This window comes from Sporisorium graminicola, chromosome SGRAM_12 (assembly GCF_005498985.1).
Source record: "Sporisorium graminicola strain CBS 10092 chromosome SGRAM_12, whole genome shotgun sequence".
In the NCBI taxonomy this organism is placed as follows: domain Eukaryota; kingdom Fungi; phylum Basidiomycota; class Ustilaginomycetes; order Ustilaginales; family Ustilaginaceae; genus Sporisorium; species Sporisorium graminicola.
In genome coordinates this window covers 511,794-528,685 of record NC_043722.1, presented here as the reverse complement: position 1 = coordinate 528,685, position 16,892 = coordinate 511,794, and the positions used below count along the sequence as shown (strand labels likewise).

Here is a 16,892-nt window from a genome sequence, read left to right as displayed (position 1 = left end):
GCGAACCTATTTTAAATAATAATAATTGAAATGGAAGGCCGGCAGGCAAGCAGGCAAGCAAGCAGTGGTCAGTGGTCTGGGCGTCGTTTGGGTTGATTTGGAGTGAATTTTCGGAAAACCAGGCATCGCGTCTGTCATTTTGGTTCTGTGAATTTGCGCCAGTCAGGAAGAGTGAGAGCCAGAACGAGGCAGACGGCCAAAGTTAATTTCGAAAAAGCCAATGAAATTCAACATCGGACAGCCCCACCTTTGTAGTCGCGCTGTTCCAGTCCTTGACATCATGGCGGGCGGAGAGAGAAAGAGAGAGAGAGAGAGGGCGCCTCGTTCCCCTTTCATCGAAGAAGACAGGATCAAAGTCTTGCCCGTATCCGTCCATGTAGAGCAGACACAGAGAGGGAGAGAGAGAAAGTGTGTATATGTCTGTGTGTGTGTATGAGCAGCAAGTAACAAGAGCTCTCTACGTTCAAGTCATACAGGCCTGCTGATAGCTGCAGAGAAGAAGAAGCAGAAAACGCTGCAGCCAACGCAAGGAACGGACAGGACAGGCTTGATCGCAACCCGAATTTCGCGAGGCTTTGGCAGCGTGTCAGTCCGATTCTACTTTCGCGCCAGCATCAACGGTTGACGGACGGTTCGTTGCTTCGTACAGCCAGCAAGTTGCAGGTTGCCTTGCAAGCTACCCTCGTCCACTCCTTCTGCTACCGACGCAGAACCCAGAGGCACACACCACCATCACACACACGCACACACACCCTCTTTCTCCTGCTCCGTCTCTCCTAGCTTCTCTCCCTCCCTCCCTCCCTCTCTCTCTCTCTCCTATCCTTCGCAACCCAAGCATCAACCCTCCCTTTGCGGGTCGGAGCTCCTATCGCCCTCTCTAAGCGACCTAGCTTCTCTGGTTCGCCCGAACGCGATCCTTGGTCCTCACACCATCCTTCACCCACTGGTGGCTTTGCAGACGCGATATCCTTCTGCCGACTCTGCCCGGTCTCGCGCCGATCACCCTTCCGTGTTGTGCAATCCCAGCTCCTGCGTGCTGCCATCGCTGCCACCGCTGCCACCGTTCGCGTTGATCGCGGATCATCGAAATACTTCGATTTTGCTTCCCGCACTCTTGCCGCACTACAGCTCGGATCGACCATAAGCAGCTCCGCCGCACCGCAGATCTTTCTGACACCGTCTTCCCGCTGCAGTGTCGTTATTGCTGCCGTCGTCGTCATTGCTTCCATTCTCCAGCATTCGTGCATGTTGCCGTTACTCGTCCGTATCGGCTCCTGCTTCCCAGCTTCGCGCTAGATTGCCACTCGGCTCTCCCTCCGCTGATGCACCGGTAGTTGGATCTGCAATTCACGTACTCACAACTCTACGTGTGGATCGTCGACGCTGCCACCTCTCCGCTTTTGGCCGATCCTCGCATCCGTGCTCGTCTCCGCGATCCCTCTCCTGTGCCTTGATTCTGTTCAACATTGATTCGGACAACAAGGTCTCGGCTCGTTGTTGTCACTCGACAGCCTCTTTCGTGCAACCTCTCCAACTAGCATGAGCGGCTCTGTTACTGCAGGTGCAGGTCAGAATTTCATCGCTCCTCATCCATCCTCGCAGCTTGCCGCTTCGCCAAGCCCGGCCGCTCATCACATCGATCAACTCGCCGCCGCCAACGCTGGCGCACCACGTGGACCCGTCAACGCGTGGGGCTGGCCTTCTGGTTTCAATCAACCCTCCCCTGCCTCCAACGTACCTGGGTCCAGTCGGCCCTCGTCCTTCTCCGCCGCTCCGCTAGCTTCTCCTGCCCTTGCGTCGGCAACCATGTTCACCCCGCAAACGCAGCAGCTCAATCACCAGCTTCAGCATCAGCCACACCAGCCGTCACAGCTGCAAATCCACCATCCGCAGCACCCTCAGCATCCGCAACAGATCCATCTTCAGCAGCAGCAGCAGCAGCAGCAGCATAACCAGCAGCACGTCCAACAGCCTCAACACCTGCAGCACCATCTTGGCGGACAGCAACAGCAGCAGCAACAGCAGCAGCAGCAGCAGCAACAACAACAACAACACTCGCACTTGCAGCTTCAACAACAGCAACAACAGCAGCAACAGCAGCTACAGCAGCAGCAAGGCCAACAAAGCGTCCCGCAACCCAATCAGGCCAAGGTTACTGTTTACCCTCCCCAGCCCTACGGCAACCCACCCGCTTTTACGGCTCTAAGCCACTCCTCCTCTCCCAACAGCACCGCCAAGCCAAACACGCCCAACAGCCACTCGGTAATGATGAGCAAGAAGCGCACTGCCAGCAAAAGTCCCGACTTTGAGAGCAAGGACAAGCGATCGCGCCCCGAGGATGGCGTCTCAGCTGACAACAAAGGCGCCGAAGCCAACCTCAGCCACTCGGCCTCCGCCTCGGATGGTCGCGTATGGGGAGAAGAAGCCACCAAGCTCGACGTCTACGTCTGGGACTACCTCAGCCGCAGAGGCTTCAACTCGGCGGCCAAAGCGCTCATGAACGAGGCTGGTATGACAGAACCACCAGAGGTACCACTTCGGACACCGCAGGGCTTGCTTTTCGAGTACTGGGCCATCTTTTGGGACGTCTTTGCCGCGCGTTCTGGTCGCGGAGGAACTGAGGCTGCTGCCTACTACGAGTACCAAGAGTCACGCAACATGCAACGCCTCGCCGAAGCCACGCGCAAGACCGAGGCTCTCGAAGCTCAGTATCAACCACCTGAGAATGGTTCGCGCTTCCCAAACATTGTCGTTTCGGGACTCAACGCTGACCCGAATTCTGCGGGCGGCGTGGCAGCAGCAGCAGCTGCTGTTGGTCCCAATGGGCGCGCAGCGGCTCCGGGAGCATGGAACCCGGCGGCGCTTCCACAAGCACAACAGCAGCAGTTGCTCATCACAGCCGCTCAACGACAGAATATTCCGCTACACGAAATCAAGAATCTCACTCCGGCTTCGCGGATGGCTTTGATCAACTCGATGAACCCAAACAACCCAGGCAATGCCCAGGCCGTGCGGCCTGGAATGAGCAACCAGCTCATGGAACAGCAGCTCCAGGCCCGTCTGCAGCAGCAGCAGGCGCTTCACCGCATGATGCAACAGCAACGCCAGGGCATCCCGGGCGCGGCGCCTATGCCCAACGCAATGCAGGTGCGACCGCCCATGGGTCCTCAGCAAATGCCGGGCGCGGGCGGGTCACCAGCTCCTCCCACACCGGGCGGCGGCATGGACGGTCGACGCTCTGTCGGGCCAGGCGCCGAAGGGAATCGACTCGAACACATGCCTGGTCCACCGGGCGTCTTGGCCGCTGGCACTCCCCAATCTCAACCGCAACAGCCGCCGACTCCCGGTGGATCGCAGCCTCAACCCCAGCCGCAGCAGCAACAACAGCAGCCTGGAGGTCCACCACAACCAGGCCAAGGACCGCAGCAACAACATCCACAGCTGAACCCGCATCAGCAGCAGATGGTGATGAATCAGTTCCAAAGCGTCCAGGCTGCCATGCGCGAAGAATGGATGAAAGCACAGAACGCGCCCAACCAGACCACCGCCGCCGAGTTCTACGCCAACGTCCAAGCATATCAGGCCAAGGCGCAAGGGCTACAGAACCTTTTGCGCGCCCAGGCCAACTACCAGGGTGGCGCTGGAGCTGCAGCGCAGGGCAACGGAATGCAGCCCGGCATGCCCGGTCAACCAGGTCCTTCACCGCAAGTGAGGCCTCCTGCGATGGGCGGTCCCGGTATGCCAGGCCCTGCAGCATCCGGCAGCCCTGCTAGTATGACCAACATGACGCCTCAACAACGAGCCGCGCAGATCGCAAACGCACAAGCCGCCGCCGGCCGTATCACCCCGCTCATGGCAACGCATGATCCCGGTCTCATGGCGAGCATGATGGGACCTGGAGGCATGCCCAACGGCAATGTGGCCCGGCCCAGTCCGCAGCATGCCCAGGGCGGACCAGGTCAGCAGTCGCAGCAGCCGCAGCAGCAGCAGCAGCAGCAGCAGCAGCAGCAGCAGCAGCAGATGCAACAGCCTGGTCAACAAGGTCCACCAGGTTCCTTCCAGCAGCCTCAGCAGCCTCAGCAACAGATGCAAGGCCCCGCGCGGCCTCCTTCCGCGCAGGGTGGGGTGGAGGACCCCCACACGAGCCACTTTTCGTCGGTGCAGATGGGCTCGTCGCCGGCCAACATGCAGCGTCCTGGTATGCAAAGGGTGGCTTCGCAACTTGGCAACAGCTCTGGAGGTATGGGTCCACCAGGCTCTGCTTCGATTTCGTCGTCGTCACCGCGCATCGGTGCTACCAGCCTGCAACAGCAGCAGTCCGGCAACAACAATGCCAACCACGTGCAAGGTCAAGCAGAGTCACCGGCTGCGTCCAATGTACCCAATACACCCAAGCTTGGCTCTGCAGAAAAGGGCAAGAAGGGCAACGCTCGTCAGCGAAAGAACTCGAAAGCGACCACTAAGACGCCCGTGCTTACTGCAGCCTCGGTGCCCGGCTCCGGCTCTGGTTCCGCCTCCTCCGCACCTGCGGGTAGCAACGGTGCTGCTGGGCCGACGACGCCTGCTGCAACCAACGATGCTACGCCCGCGAGTGCGTCTGCTGCGACGCCTGGGCGAGACGCGCTGGCCAAGCCCGATGGGGTCGCCGGAGGCGGTCCTGGCGCGCAGCCTACGTCTCAACCCATCGATGGAGCTATGCCACCTCCCGCTGGTCCGCCTGCCAACTCGACCGAGTCGAATAATGCCTTTGATCTCAACTCAGGCAGCAACAGCAGCGAGAACGGCGCCAATGCCGGTACCAACCTCAACGGGGCTTCCAGCATGGACAGCAGCAACATGAACGGCGCTGCGGACGCAAATAGCAGCGGCGGTGTCGGTGGCACGGGTGGGGCGGAAGATTTCAGCATGTTCGGATTCGGCGGCTCGATGAACGACATCTTCGACTTTGAGCTCTCCACCGATGGAGCGGGCGGAGGGGGTCTTGGAGGCGACGGATGGGATAGCAATTTTGGCAGCCTGTTCGGATCTGGGACAGGTGGTCAGGACGGATCCTGAACATGGTGCTTGGTGCTTCTAGCCGACGTTCTTTTGTACAACAACCTACCATTTAGCATACCCCGCTGGCCCTTCTCTGTGCGCCTTACCCCTCTTAAAATGGATTTGGCTGGTTGAAGCGCCAGTCAGTCCTTTGCGTCTCTCTCACCCGTTTTTGCTGTGGCGCTCGGTTTCCTTGTACTTCATATCCCTTTCCTTGCGCTTCTCCTCGTCCCTCTACATCGCTATATCATCTAATCCTTTCTTCCCTTCCTCTCACACTGTTTCCAATGCCTCCTCCGCGTCCTCGTTGTCCCCTCTCAGCATGCTTGTTTGCTTGACGTGCATCTTCATTTTTTTCCCTCTCCTTGCAGTCACCGGCTCTGAAATGTTCATTGACGTTTGTTGTCTTCGTGTCTTTGTCGAAGTGGCTTTTGTGTGTGAAGTGTGAGAATCTAGGGTTGAGAGAAGGGTGTAGAGAAAGGAACGTTTGGAAAATTGTTAGGCCGGGAAGGTGCTGAGAAATCACGTGTCAGCCAATTTTTGCTCGTAGCTGCGTTGGGAAAGGAGGGTTGGAAGAAATGCTTTCGACGATGAGGACTGATGGTGCAGCTGTTGGCAGCGGTCAACCACCATCCCGTCCGATCTTATCGTCACCAACTTGCGTTGAACACCTGTCGCCTGCCTAACGGAAACTCGAATCTCCTCACCAATAAGGGAGGATCAATCGTTCACCAATTTCCCTCCAACTACTCCACTGCACCCAGAAGCATCCCTGTGCTTTGAGCAAGACAGGTTTTCAACATGTATCTCCTCGGTGTGCACTTGGCGGATCACAAGCTGGTCAGGGTAAGTGAATGCGCATACTGATAGGCTGTCCAAGTCAACTTGTTGCTGACCTTTCACCATATCTTCTCCGCTTTTGTGGATATGTTTACTTGTACAGATCGCATTGACAAATTTCTACGGCATTTCCTATGACACTGCGAACCGGCTTTGCGCTCGTCTGTCCCTGCACGATCGGGCGACCGTCTCGTCGCTCACGGAATCGCAGATCACTCAGCTCTCGGCATACCTTTCCTCCCCCGGCTCGATCCCGGCGCGCAAGCCCCAGGCGACACTCGGTCCCTTGGACCTCTCCTCCTCCTCCTCCTCTGCCGCTTCCAGCAGCAATCCCTCCTCCGATGTTCCGCGTCCGTCTATGGAAGCGAACCCATCACTCGACCCATTGCGCCAGATCAAAATCGAAGCGGACCTGAAGCGCGTCCTGCACGCCAACATCAATCACCACCGCGACGTGGGAAGCTACCGCGGTAGGAGACACGCCGCGCATCTGCCGGTGCGAGGGCAAAGGACCAGCACGAACGCGAATAGTGCCAAGAAGCTCAATCGGCTCGAAAGGAGAGGGTTCTGCACCGCGACAGCGCTTGTAGAGATGGGACAACGGGAAAGCGGGGAACATGTGTCGCTGGAGGAGCTGCTCAGGCCGTTGGCGCGCGTCAGGTTTGCAGAGGCATTGGTGTGAACTGCTCGCCCTTCCTACACGTAATAACTCGAGCATTCGCCTTGAATCAATGCGGAAAGATTCAGATTCACATGGGCAAGAAAGCTTGTGCTCAGTGTCGTTGGCTGTGGTCCGCGTGGGAAGATCGCCGCTCACTCTGCTGTGTGAAAGCCGACGTTGAACGAGTGTGGTGCGCTTGCTTACAAACCAGGACGCCCCAGACGGTGCGCAGAGAAGGGCAGACCCTCGGCAAATACTTGCAGAGAAAACAGATTCGGCGATCAATGTACGATACAGTTGGGGACAAGAATGCGGGGTTTCGACGACTGGTGAAGGGCAAGGCCGACATGAGGGGTAGCGGGAGATGCATGGTGCGAGTTGACGGAGCTCCGCTTGGTGAGGAGCAGCTTTTGCGGAAAGGCGACATTGCATTCCAAAAGGTATATTCAGAACAGGTCTTCCAATGTCAACTGCTTGGCCACATCTGTATTAGCCACCATGGCCTGGAACTCCTCAAAGTCCAACTTTCCATCGCCGTTGGTATCCGCCTCCATGATGGTCTTGTCCACGATCTGCTGCAGTTGCTGGTCCTTCAAGTTGTTTCCGACCATCATCTTGAGCACGAGAAACAGCTCGCCGTTGCTGATGAGTCCGTCCCGGTCCATATCGTACACCTTGAATGCGAATCTGAGCTTCTCTTCGCGGCTGCCCTGATTGGAAAAAGCCGAGAGACCAGCGACGAATTCCTGGAAGTCAACCGTGCCGCCACCGTCTTCGTCAAAGATTGCAATCAGGCGGAGTGCCAATGGATTGTTGGCGATTTGAGGGATCTGCAGGAATTCGTCCTTGTCGATCGAGCCGGATCCGTCTCGGTCGAGTTTCATGAACCGTTTTTTCAGACGTTGAATCTCCTTTGCGTTGAAGTTGGACGTCGCCTCGATGTCCGAGAGCAGCTGAGAGCCTTGTTGACCCATGATGTGAGGCGGTAGTAGCGGGAACAGAAGAGCGAAAGGGGAAGGAGGAGGAGGAGGAGGAGGAGGAGGAGGAGGGCGTCAAGTGGGTGTTGCGATGATGAAAGTCGAGATGCGAAGGAAGAGACTCGAGGACGACGAAAACGAGAGACCAGCTCTCGAGGATAAGCTGAACCACAGCGATGCAAGAAGCCAAGATGGTCAAAGAGAGCAGATCTGCGGCAGAGAGTGAGCGTGTGAGAAGTTGGTGAGATGGTGAGATGTGCGAGAGGCAAGCATTCAAGATGTCGAACGAACCCTTGCCAACGGCAGTGTGGAAGCTGTTCTTTGCGACGCTGCGGCTGGTGCGCGCGTGCGAGCCTACTCTTGGTGTGTGTGTCTCGCTCGCTCGCGTGTGTGTGGATGTAATTCGCACAATGTTAGGCCAGCTTGGAAATGACATGGACACAATCCGGCTCAGCTGGGATTTTTGGTGGTGATCGCGTACGCGGCCAATTTCGAAGGCTTGCGCACTCCACTTCTGCCGCTTAGACCAACCCGCTTTCGAAGGCTGCAACGTTGAAAGCAACACCTCAACGCTCAGCTTACTTCCAAACCGACTTGTCACACCATCCATCGCTAGTTCTTTCTCACACCCGCTTTCTTCGATCCCAAGCGTTTGCACCCTGCAGAGACCGCCCGTCCAAGCTCGTACTTCAGCGCATCAATCTCCAAGAGGGCGATTGAAGTCTCTCTACAACGCAGCTACACTCCGCAACCAGAATCTAGAATCTAGTCCACCTCATACCGAGAGCTTTCCTGCAACGATGGCGGTCAACGGCATGGACATTACAGGTCACCTCAAGAAGGGCGAGGTCAACCTCGGCACGTCCATCATGGCGGTTGCATACGACAAGGGCGTCATCCTCGGAGCCGATTCGCGCACCACCATGGGCTCGTACATTGCCAATCGCGTCACCGACAAGCTCACGCATCTCTCGGATCGAATCTACTGCTGTCGATCCGGCTCGGCTGCCGACACCCAGGCGATTGCCGACATTGTGACCTACTACCTTGACATGTACAGCGTCGAATCCGACAGTCCGCCGCAGACCAAGGTCGCCGCCAACTTGTTCCAGGAGATCGTGTACCAGAACAAAGACCGCCTGTCCGCAGGTATCATTGTCGCTGGCTGGGACAAGAAGGACGGCGGACGCGTGTTCAATGTGCCCCTGGGCGGTGGTGTGTTTGAACAACCCTGGGCCATCGGCGGTTCCGGAAGTACTTACATCTACGGCTACTGCGACGCAACATGGAAGGCCGGCTGGGGCAAAGAGAAGACCCTCGAGTTCGTCAAGAATGGTAAGTTTCGACATCTCATCCCACTTGTTCTCAAGCTAGGCCCGTCTCTGACCGCATTCTCTCGGTTTCACTCTCTGTTCCTTTCCACCAACAGCATTGTCACTCGCAATGAGAAGAGACGGCTCCTCCGGTGGCACCATCCGTCTCGTCGATATCACAGAGGACGGCGTAGAACGCCACTTTGTACCCGGTGATCAGTTGCCAGAACTGGCAGACAAGATTGTATAACTATTCCCACAAACACATTTGGCAATTCTGATGCATCCGTTCCTATCTCAAGCACACCCGAAAGCCGACACATTTCAGAGAATGATTTGAATTTGCGATCCCACCTCAACGCAGCGAGGAACCTTTGCTCGGTTGTCGCGATCCTGGGTTGGATGTCTGTTGCTGACCAGACGCATAGCGCCGGGCTGCGGAAGGGCTTGAGGATCGCGTAGCAGAGGCATGCGTTGCGGTCGAAGCCGCAGCACCGGCACCAGTGGGGAGGTGAATGCCAAAGAAGCTGCTCGTTGCTGCATTGGGAGCTGAGGTGCTGCCCCCTGCACCACGGCCGTTTGCACTTGTTGCAGAGAGGCCGAGTCCAAAGCGACCTGGTCCCGACGTTGTCGCTGCCGCACCACCGGCACCGGTGATCGGTGTCGCTGCCTGACTGATGCGTCGTCGACCGCCTGCACTGCCTCCACCTCCAGCTGCGGAAGATGCGGAGGACGCAGGACCGGCCGCGCCAGCAGAGGTAAGTCTCGGTGCAGCATAGTCGGGAGCGAGCTGGGTGCCGCCGGCAGCCATCGTCGTACCCACAGCTGCTTGGCGACGCGCACGCTCATGCTTGTTCTGCACGACGCGGAAGTGATGCAGCAGATCATTCCACTTGATCTCCGCCATGGACGCTGAACCGCCTCCCGAACTGCCTGACGCGCTTCCACCTCCCCCACCGCCGCCAGACGAGCTGCCACTTCCCGTTCCTGAAACAGCCTTGGAGCTAGATCTGGACGAATAACTCGATCTCGGCACCGAGTGCAGAAAGCCAAGACCATTGACAGCGTTGAGCCTGTTTCTCAGCGTTACAAACGCCGAACTTTGTGGCAGCAACATCAAGATGCCATACAGGCACTTGAATAGGTACGGATATCGTTCCGGCTCGAGCAGCTGCAACCGCAACGCCGTGAAGATCGGCGACTCGAGCAGCTGCACCAACTTGTCGATTTGGATGAGCAGCGACACGGTGATCTCGAGCTCGGCAAAGATGGTGAGCAAGTTACTTGCGTGTTCGTACGCCTGGGCCAGCAAGCACAGACTGAAAGCGGCTACTGCATTATGGCACCAGCAGCGATAGATCGAGGCAAACAGCAGCTGACCTTCTCTCGAGTCGAGGTTGCGAAGCTTCTTGCGGAAATCTGCCAGCTCGGGAGAGGTGATGAGAATGATAGCCAGGTTCTGCACCATGATGCTGGCGAATTCGAGGTCTTCGTCCTTCTCTAGGATCTCGGCCAGCGTGCGGAAGATACGCTCGGTGTGGAGCGATGCACACAACTGACGGATGATCAGCGAGCCGCGCGTCTCAAGCAGGCGGCGGTCGGTGCTGAACAGACTAAGCAAATTGGCCATGAAGGCGTGAAAGTACGAGTCTTCGGATGCAGAGCTGATCTGAGCCAGCAGCCGAAGATCGCATCGAATGACCTCGTCCGAGGGGTCGGAGAGCGTCTTGAGCAGAGCAGGGAACGTGCCGTCGTCCATGGACAGGATCTTTTGCGGGCTCTTTCGATGTAGCATGAGCAGCCACTCGAGCGCAGACACACGTGTCTCTTCGTGTTCGTCAAGCAGCTGTAGCGTCAGCGCGTTGACCGTGGTCTGATAGTCAAAAGGGTCGACATCTACGACGGCTGAGCCATCTACACCATTAGGACTGGGCGAGACTGTGCGATCGTTGTTCGCTGCATGGTCAGACAGGCTGATGGCTGCGATGCCAGATGTGGGCTCACCACTCAACGTGCCTGCGCGAGACCTAGGAGACAGAGGACCGGAACTCGAGGCAGTGACGGATGTCGTTGCTGCAGTACCCGAGGCAGGTGGCCGAGAGACAGGGGCGTTTCGGGCCAGTGGCTGCGTAGGACTGCCTGCGTAGCCCCGGTCGCGGCCGGAAGAGGCGGAATTTGTATGCTTGTGACCCTGCAGAGCCGCTGCCGATGCAGAGAGAGGTCTCGAGCTTGGCGGTGTAGGAGGGGCCGCAATGTCCTGAATGACCCTGTACAGATTGATGTTGGTTGCGTGTGCAGCGCTGGCGATGGCGGGACTGTGATGCGCCAAACTTGGAAGAATAGCCGAGATGAGTCGGGGAGTAAAAGGGACTACAACATCCTTGACGACAAGGAGGAATTCGGCGATCCATTGCAGCGTAGTCGCCTGGATCTCTTCATCCGGATAGCCGATGTGATTGATGAGGATCTCCATGATGGCAGCATAGTCAATGCGTACCTCGGTGCCATCGACCCAGATGTCCTCCTCCTCGTCCTCGTCTTCGTCCGCGGCCAAGTCGTCGTCGAAATTTGATTGACTGGGCCGTTGAGACGGCGCTGGGGAGGTCGTGCCTTCGGTGTGTGCTTTGGCCGAGGGAGCCTGTGACGACGACCGAAACGACTTGCTGGGACTGACACTCCTGGAATGCAGCTCTACTTGTGCCTGCAGATGCGACTCGTCGATGCCGTGTGGCTTTGACTGTGCATCTTCGAGCGCTGCCGCAGAGGCTCGCTCCTTGCCCTTACGCCGTTTGTGCTCTTGTCGTTCTGCGCGGTGCTGCTCAAAGGCTTGTCTCCGTGCGCCGAGTTCAGCGGCGTGGCGGATCTCGCGCAAAAAGTCGGCCAGAACATTTGCCGTGGCCACGCGGACATCGCTATTGGGATCGCTTAGGTACTTGAGCAGTCCATCGAGAAAGGAAGGAAGGTAGCTTACGAGCTCGAGCTCGGGAACAGAGCCAAGGACGGTGATCCAGCTGACGAGATAGTTGCGGGTGAAGGGACTCAGCACGTACATGCGCTCTGCCAGCAGTGGGATGAAGCGAGCGAGCGAAAAGACCTTATTATTGGCGGTACCTTCTTCATCAAACTGGTGCGCCTTTTCACGAGCCACGTCGAGCTCTGCGACACCGCCGGCGAAGCCATCCTGAGCGTCTTGATGCGCGCGAATTAGCGATACGTCTTGGAACTGCGAGACGTAGTGTGGAGCGGCCTCGCAGACAATGTCTTTGAGCAAGCGGTCGAGCAGCTCGGCGCCATTTTTGACGCTCAGCTCGGAATCAGCAGCGAGCTTGGAGAGTGCATCAAAGGTCTCGTTGAAGTAGACGAGGATCTCGCCCTTGCACACCTTTGCGATATTGTAGAAGCTCTCGCAGGCAAAGTAGCGGATCTTGCTGTCCGGGTCGTTGAAGCAAGCCAACACTGGCTTGGCCACTTGCTCTAAGAAGGGAGCGATCTCGATGCCAAGTGCGATGGCGATACCGGCGAGACCGATGAGACCACCATTGCGAGCGTTGACATTCTGTGGCGATGCGGTCAAGAAGGAGCAGAGCTGCTGGACGATGAGGTTGACGCGCGCACGATCACCTTTGGCGAGACACTCGCGAACCTGACGTTCCAAGTCGAGCGTGGCCGCCTTGCGCTTGTCGTAGACGCGGTCTAGCAGCGCCTTTTGCAGAGCTGCGTCCATGCTGCGCTACCGCAACTGCTATGGGCTCAGCTGAAAGTAGAAGGCTGCGCAGGGCTGGTTGACTGGCTGGCTGACCGGATCAGCGCTGACGATGTGTGACTAGAGTGAGGTAGAGAGAGAGAGAAGTTGAAGTGATGATTGCGTTTCTCACGACAACGCAGACATGTGTGTGTGTGCGTTGCTGCAGCACCACCAAGTCCACGCTTGTCACGGACGGGTCAGGGTCCTCTCGCAGGTTTGGAGTCGGCACGGACCGTCGAGCGTGTCGTGCGTACGCTGCCTTGCTGCAACCTGGATTTTTTTTCTTTTCGAAAGCACGGAATCACCGAAAGCAAGCGGAGACGGAGATGTGGAGGACTTTGGGCGCTGCAGACCACGGCGCGTTGCGAGTTCGCGGTTTGGCGCAGGAAAGACGTCCACAGTTACGCGTGCCGGCGCTGCGAAGCTCTCCTGCTTGATTGAATTTGGCCCTTTGAGCGCGAAGTTCGTGAAAAAATTTCGACGTCCCTTGGAAGGGCCGAATCACAAAAAAGTTCTGAAAGAAACCTAAAAAAAACTCGAGGCCTCAATCATATGTGAGCCGGATCGTCCGACACCCATTGTCGAATCGAGGATCATAGACTGCCTTCTCTGTCCATCTATCGACTCAGCGCCATCGGTCCAGGAAGCAGAGAGCGGCGAGGCAAGAAGAGGCTCCTCCGGCGGTCATTTCAGCAGAAGCGCAAGAAGCACCGCGCTAATCGAGGCGAGGTTCGCTGGAAGCTCGATTTGGACTCTCGGATCTCCAAAGCTCGACGACGTTGATCGGCAGTCGACTTGGTCTTCGCGGTGCTCACCTCATCTTTGCTCGCTTCAACATGGCTGAGGTGGTGAGACGGCCTTCGTCGCAAGCCGACAGCGGCTCGGGCTCACGCTCTTACAGCCAGTCACCCCAGAAAAGCGGTCTGCGCCGATCCGACTCCTCCTCGAACCAGACCAACAAGTCGTCTTCGCCAAATGGACATCACCATAGAAAGTCGTCTTCCGTCAGTTCCCTGCCCAGCTCTCCTTCGAAACAGGAGAAGAGGAAGCTCGCCAAGGAGATCCTCAACGCTGGCGGAGACCAGCTGCGCGACACGCTCAAGCAGAGGGGGATGCTGCATGCTCTCCTCTCTGATCCGGTCAAGTTCATCAAGTCGAGTCAGAAGCAGGGCCAAGACTATACCACGCTCGGGCTTACGCCTGTCAATGATCCCAATTTCGCTGCCGCACAGAAGCGCAAGCAAGAGCAAAAGCAGCATGCCCTGCTGCTCCATACAGACTCGCCGAGCATAAACGGCAACGGCAATCTGCACACAGAAGCGCCGTTGTCACCGACCAAGAGTGGAAAGGCAAAGTCTCGCGACCTGTATCCGTACAAGGTTTCGCTCCGCTTTCCCGGGAAAGTGCGCGGCGCAGCTGCTGGCCTGGCAAACTATGGAAACACGTGCTACATGAACAGTGTCATGCAATCTCTTATTCACACGCCGCCGCTGGCATTCGCGCTGCTCACGCAGGATCTCGACGCTTTGCATGGGGAGTGGGGTGGTAAGCCCAATGCCGCATTCGACGCCGTCACTGCCCTGCAGGCCTTCACTAGAGCATCACTGATGGGGTCCAAGGCAACGAATGCTCCCAAGGAGTTCAACCGCAACCTGAAAGCGTTTGCAAAGCCACTCCGCCAGGGCAGGCAGGAGGATGCGCACGAGTACCTTCGTTTTTTGCTCGAAGCGCTGCAGCAGAGCTGCCTCGCACGCGCATCCAAGTCGCTCAAACCAGACGATCCCGTACGCCGCACGACGTTTGTGCAGAAAATGTTCGGCGGCAAGCTGCGCAGCCGTGTCACTTGCCACAGCTGTGGTCACAACTCGGACACTTTTGACCCCTTTATGGATCTCAGTCTCGACGTGCGCAAGGGCATCAACTCGCTCACCGACGCTTTCCGTGCCTTTGTCGCCAAGGACCATCTGACGGGCTCGGAAAAGTACAAGTGCGAAAAATGCAAGCGCAAGGTGGACGCCACAAAGCAGTTCACCATCGACGCAGCCCCACCGGCGCTCACGGTGCATCTCAAGCGCTTCACCGCATTTGGCGGTAAGGTCTCGCGACAGATTGGATTTGACGAGAGCCTCAACATTGCTCCCTATCTTTCGGTCAACCGTGGACCCGCTAGGTACAGACTGTATGCCGTTGTGCACCACTATGGGTCAGGACCCAACAGCGGCCATTACGTGGCTAGTGTCAGGTCTCCATCGGGCAAGTGGACCCGGATGGACGACAGTGCAGTGTCCGAGATGGGCAGGAGCGGGCCTCTGAACGACCAGAGTGCGTATATCCTTTTCTATATGAAGGAGAAGGACGAGGCGCTGGACAAGGCGATTGCGGCCGCGACCTCGGTCAAGCCCGCCGTAGTCAAGGCGCCTGTAGCACAAGGGTTGGATGGGAAGAAGCGGAAAGCTGTGCCAGAGTCGCATTCTGATTCTGAGGACGAGGACGAGGATGATGCCGAGGATTCATTCGATGACAATGCGGCCTACAGGGCGATTCTGAAGCGTCGGAGAGCTGCCGCATCCGCTAGACCCACTGGCGAGGATGCGAGCGAGTCGGAGTCAAGCTCGCCTCCTCCTCGCACCACGGGCCAGAAGCTGGACCAGATACTCTCATCCAAGCCCAAGTCTGCAGCCAGCTTCTACGGCGCCTCCACGCCCCGTGTACCATCCAACCCCTTCACCATGCCCTCCTCCTCGACCGGCGGTCTCGACGAAGAAGTCGGAACAGCAGTCGACAGAGACGAGTACGAGTCGCTCGTCGGCCCGTCCTCCACTGCAGCCACATCCATCACTGCGAGCTCGGCTTCTCTCGCGCATCCGGACCCCGAAGCGGATTCGTCGGACGAAGACTCGTTCGTCGCCATGTCGAAGAAGGAAAAGCGCAAGCAGAAGAAGGCGGCCCAGCTCATTCACGCTGCGAAACAGTCGCGGGGTATTCCGGCTTCGCCTTACGCTAGTGCGCTGACTTCCTACAGCTCCGGGTCGGCGAAGGAGCAGAAGAAGAAGAAGAGCAGGAAGGACAAGGAGAAGGCGCTGGGTGGGTTTGCGGGCAGGATGAAGCCGAGGCCTAGCTTCTGAGATGCTTTGTACTTTTTGTCTGTTTCACGCTGCATTTAACTGAATTCATAGAGACTTTTGTTCATGATGGAGCGTTGACGTGATGTCTTTGTGGGTTTCAAGGCTTTTGCCGTGGGAGACAGGGTGTCGAGGACCGCTTCGGCGCTGAGAAATTTAAATACAGTGTGGCGCGATTGAGCCGGAAGTCGGACAGCTCGCAGAAAGTGTAAGTAGGTGTTACTCTCGACGCGCCTTGTTCGACACTTGTATTCGGGCTTACCTCCGTGATCTTCATAGCTGATCCTGCTCTGCATAACCCACCCTCCGACAGAGCAACAACAACAACAACAATCATGGCCGGGCTCACAGATCTCGCATCGATCAAGCGTCAACTCCAGATCAAGACGGGTGTGGTCAAACGGTAAGCCGAGCTGCACCTCCCTCTTTCCACCACCTGATCGACTGGCTGTTCTCGGGTTTTGCGTGTGCTGACATCTTCTGACGCTTTTGGTATCGGCTCGTGGGACAGGCTGGCAAAGGAGGAGTCGTCGTATCTGGTAGAGGCCAAGCAACAAGAAGAGCGCATTCAAAAATTTGTCGATGAGGGACGAGACGAGTACGATGTGAAGCAGCAGGTGAGTTGGCTTTTGCTGCCCTTCCCCTCGCTTCTGGGACTCGTTGTTTCCTGTACGGCGGCTAGCAGAGCTGACAGAATGCTTCTGATGTTCATTCGGAATTCGACAGCGCTCGGTGCTGACAGACACGCTCAAGATGCTCCCCGACTGCCGCAAGCGGTTGCAGCTGGCAGCCGACGATCTAGTCAACTACCTCGTAAGTCTCAAAACACACACCCACCCATACACTCCGGCACGCTCGAACGCTCAGAACGCATCCACAAGCATGCTGATCATGACCCCTCCGCTCCTCGCAACGTTACAGGAAGGCGTGCAAGACGACGCGGAAGTGCAAAACAGTCTCGAGTACTCAACCGCCAAGCAGCTGCTCTCCGACACCCAGGCGCAGCTCGACTCTCCGCTGCCTGCCGTATAATCCCCGCGCCATCCGCACATCCCGTCCAGCAAACTCTGCTTCTTTTCCAAGAGACACACCACACGGTCGTAACAAAGGCAAATTGAAACAGAGATGTTCGTACAATTCGATACAATTCGATCGACACTGCCTGACCACACGGCGTTCACAAAACCAACCAACGAG

The 16,892-nt window shown here is 57.4% G+C and overlaps 7 protein-coding genes across 7 annotated transcripts; 5 read left to right on the top strand and 2 right to left on the bottom strand.

The window, feature by feature from the left end:
• Positions 1–1,539: 1,539 nt before the first annotated feature.
• On the top strand, positions 1,540–5,055 carry EX895_001740 (uncharacterized protein; the record flags this gene model as incomplete). Its single annotated transcript, XM_029882339.1, has 1 exon — positions 1,540–5,055. The coding sequence occupies one exon, from the start codon at positions 1,540–1,542 to the stop codon at positions 5,053–5,055; it is 3,516 nt and encodes a 1,171-aa protein (XP_029741194.1).
• A 783-nt stretch (positions 5,056–5,838) lies between these two features.
• Positions 5,839–6,559, top strand: EX895_001739 (uncharacterized protein; the record flags this gene model as incomplete). Its single annotated transcript, XM_029882338.1, has 2 exons — positions 5,839–5,883; positions 5,981–6,559. 2 exons carry the CDS (start codon positions 5,839–5,841, stop codon positions 6,557–6,559), a joined length of 624 nt encoding a protein of 207 aa, XP_029741193.1.
• Positions 6,560–6,984: 425 nt separating this feature from the next.
• On the bottom strand, positions 6,985–7,512 carry EX895_001738 (uncharacterized protein; the record flags this gene model as incomplete). The annotated part of the gene is made up of 1 exon (XM_029882337.1): positions 6,985–7,512. One exon carries the CDS (start codon positions 7,510–7,512, stop codon positions 6,985–6,987), a length of 528 nt encoding a protein of 175 aa, XP_029741192.1.
• Positions 7,513–8,315: 803 nt separating this feature from the next.
• Positions 8,316–9,078, top strand: EX895_001737 (uncharacterized protein; the record flags this gene model as incomplete). The annotated part of the gene is made up of 2 exons (XM_029882336.1): positions 8,316–8,850; positions 8,945–9,078. The coding sequence occupies 2 exons, from the start codon at positions 8,316–8,318 to the stop codon at positions 9,076–9,078; spliced, it is 669 nt and encodes a 222-aa protein (XP_029741191.1).
• Positions 9,079–9,183: 105 nt separating this feature from the next.
• On the bottom strand, positions 9,184–12,552 carry EX895_001736 (uncharacterized protein; the record flags this gene model as incomplete). Its single annotated transcript, XM_029882335.1, has 1 exon — positions 9,184–12,552. The coding sequence occupies one exon, from the start codon at positions 12,550–12,552 to the stop codon at positions 9,184–9,186; it is 3,369 nt and encodes a 1,122-aa protein (XP_029741190.1).
• Positions 12,553–13,409: 857 nt separating this feature from the next.
• Positions 13,410–15,698, top strand: EX895_001735 (uncharacterized protein; the record flags this gene model as incomplete). The annotated part of the gene is made up of 1 exon (XM_029882334.1): positions 13,410–15,698. One exon carries the CDS (start codon positions 13,410–13,412, stop codon positions 15,696–15,698), a length of 2,289 nt encoding a protein of 762 aa, XP_029741189.1.
• A 332-nt stretch (positions 15,699–16,030) lies between these two features.
• On the top strand, positions 16,031–16,727 carry EX895_001734 (uncharacterized protein; the record flags this gene model as incomplete). The annotated part of the gene is made up of 4 exons (XM_029882333.1): positions 16,031–16,098; positions 16,207–16,312; positions 16,422–16,508; positions 16,617–16,727. The coding sequence occupies 4 exons, from the start codon at positions 16,031–16,033 to the stop codon at positions 16,725–16,727; spliced, it is 372 nt and encodes a 123-aa protein (XP_029741188.1).
• Positions 16,728–16,892: the final 165 nt, after the last annotated feature.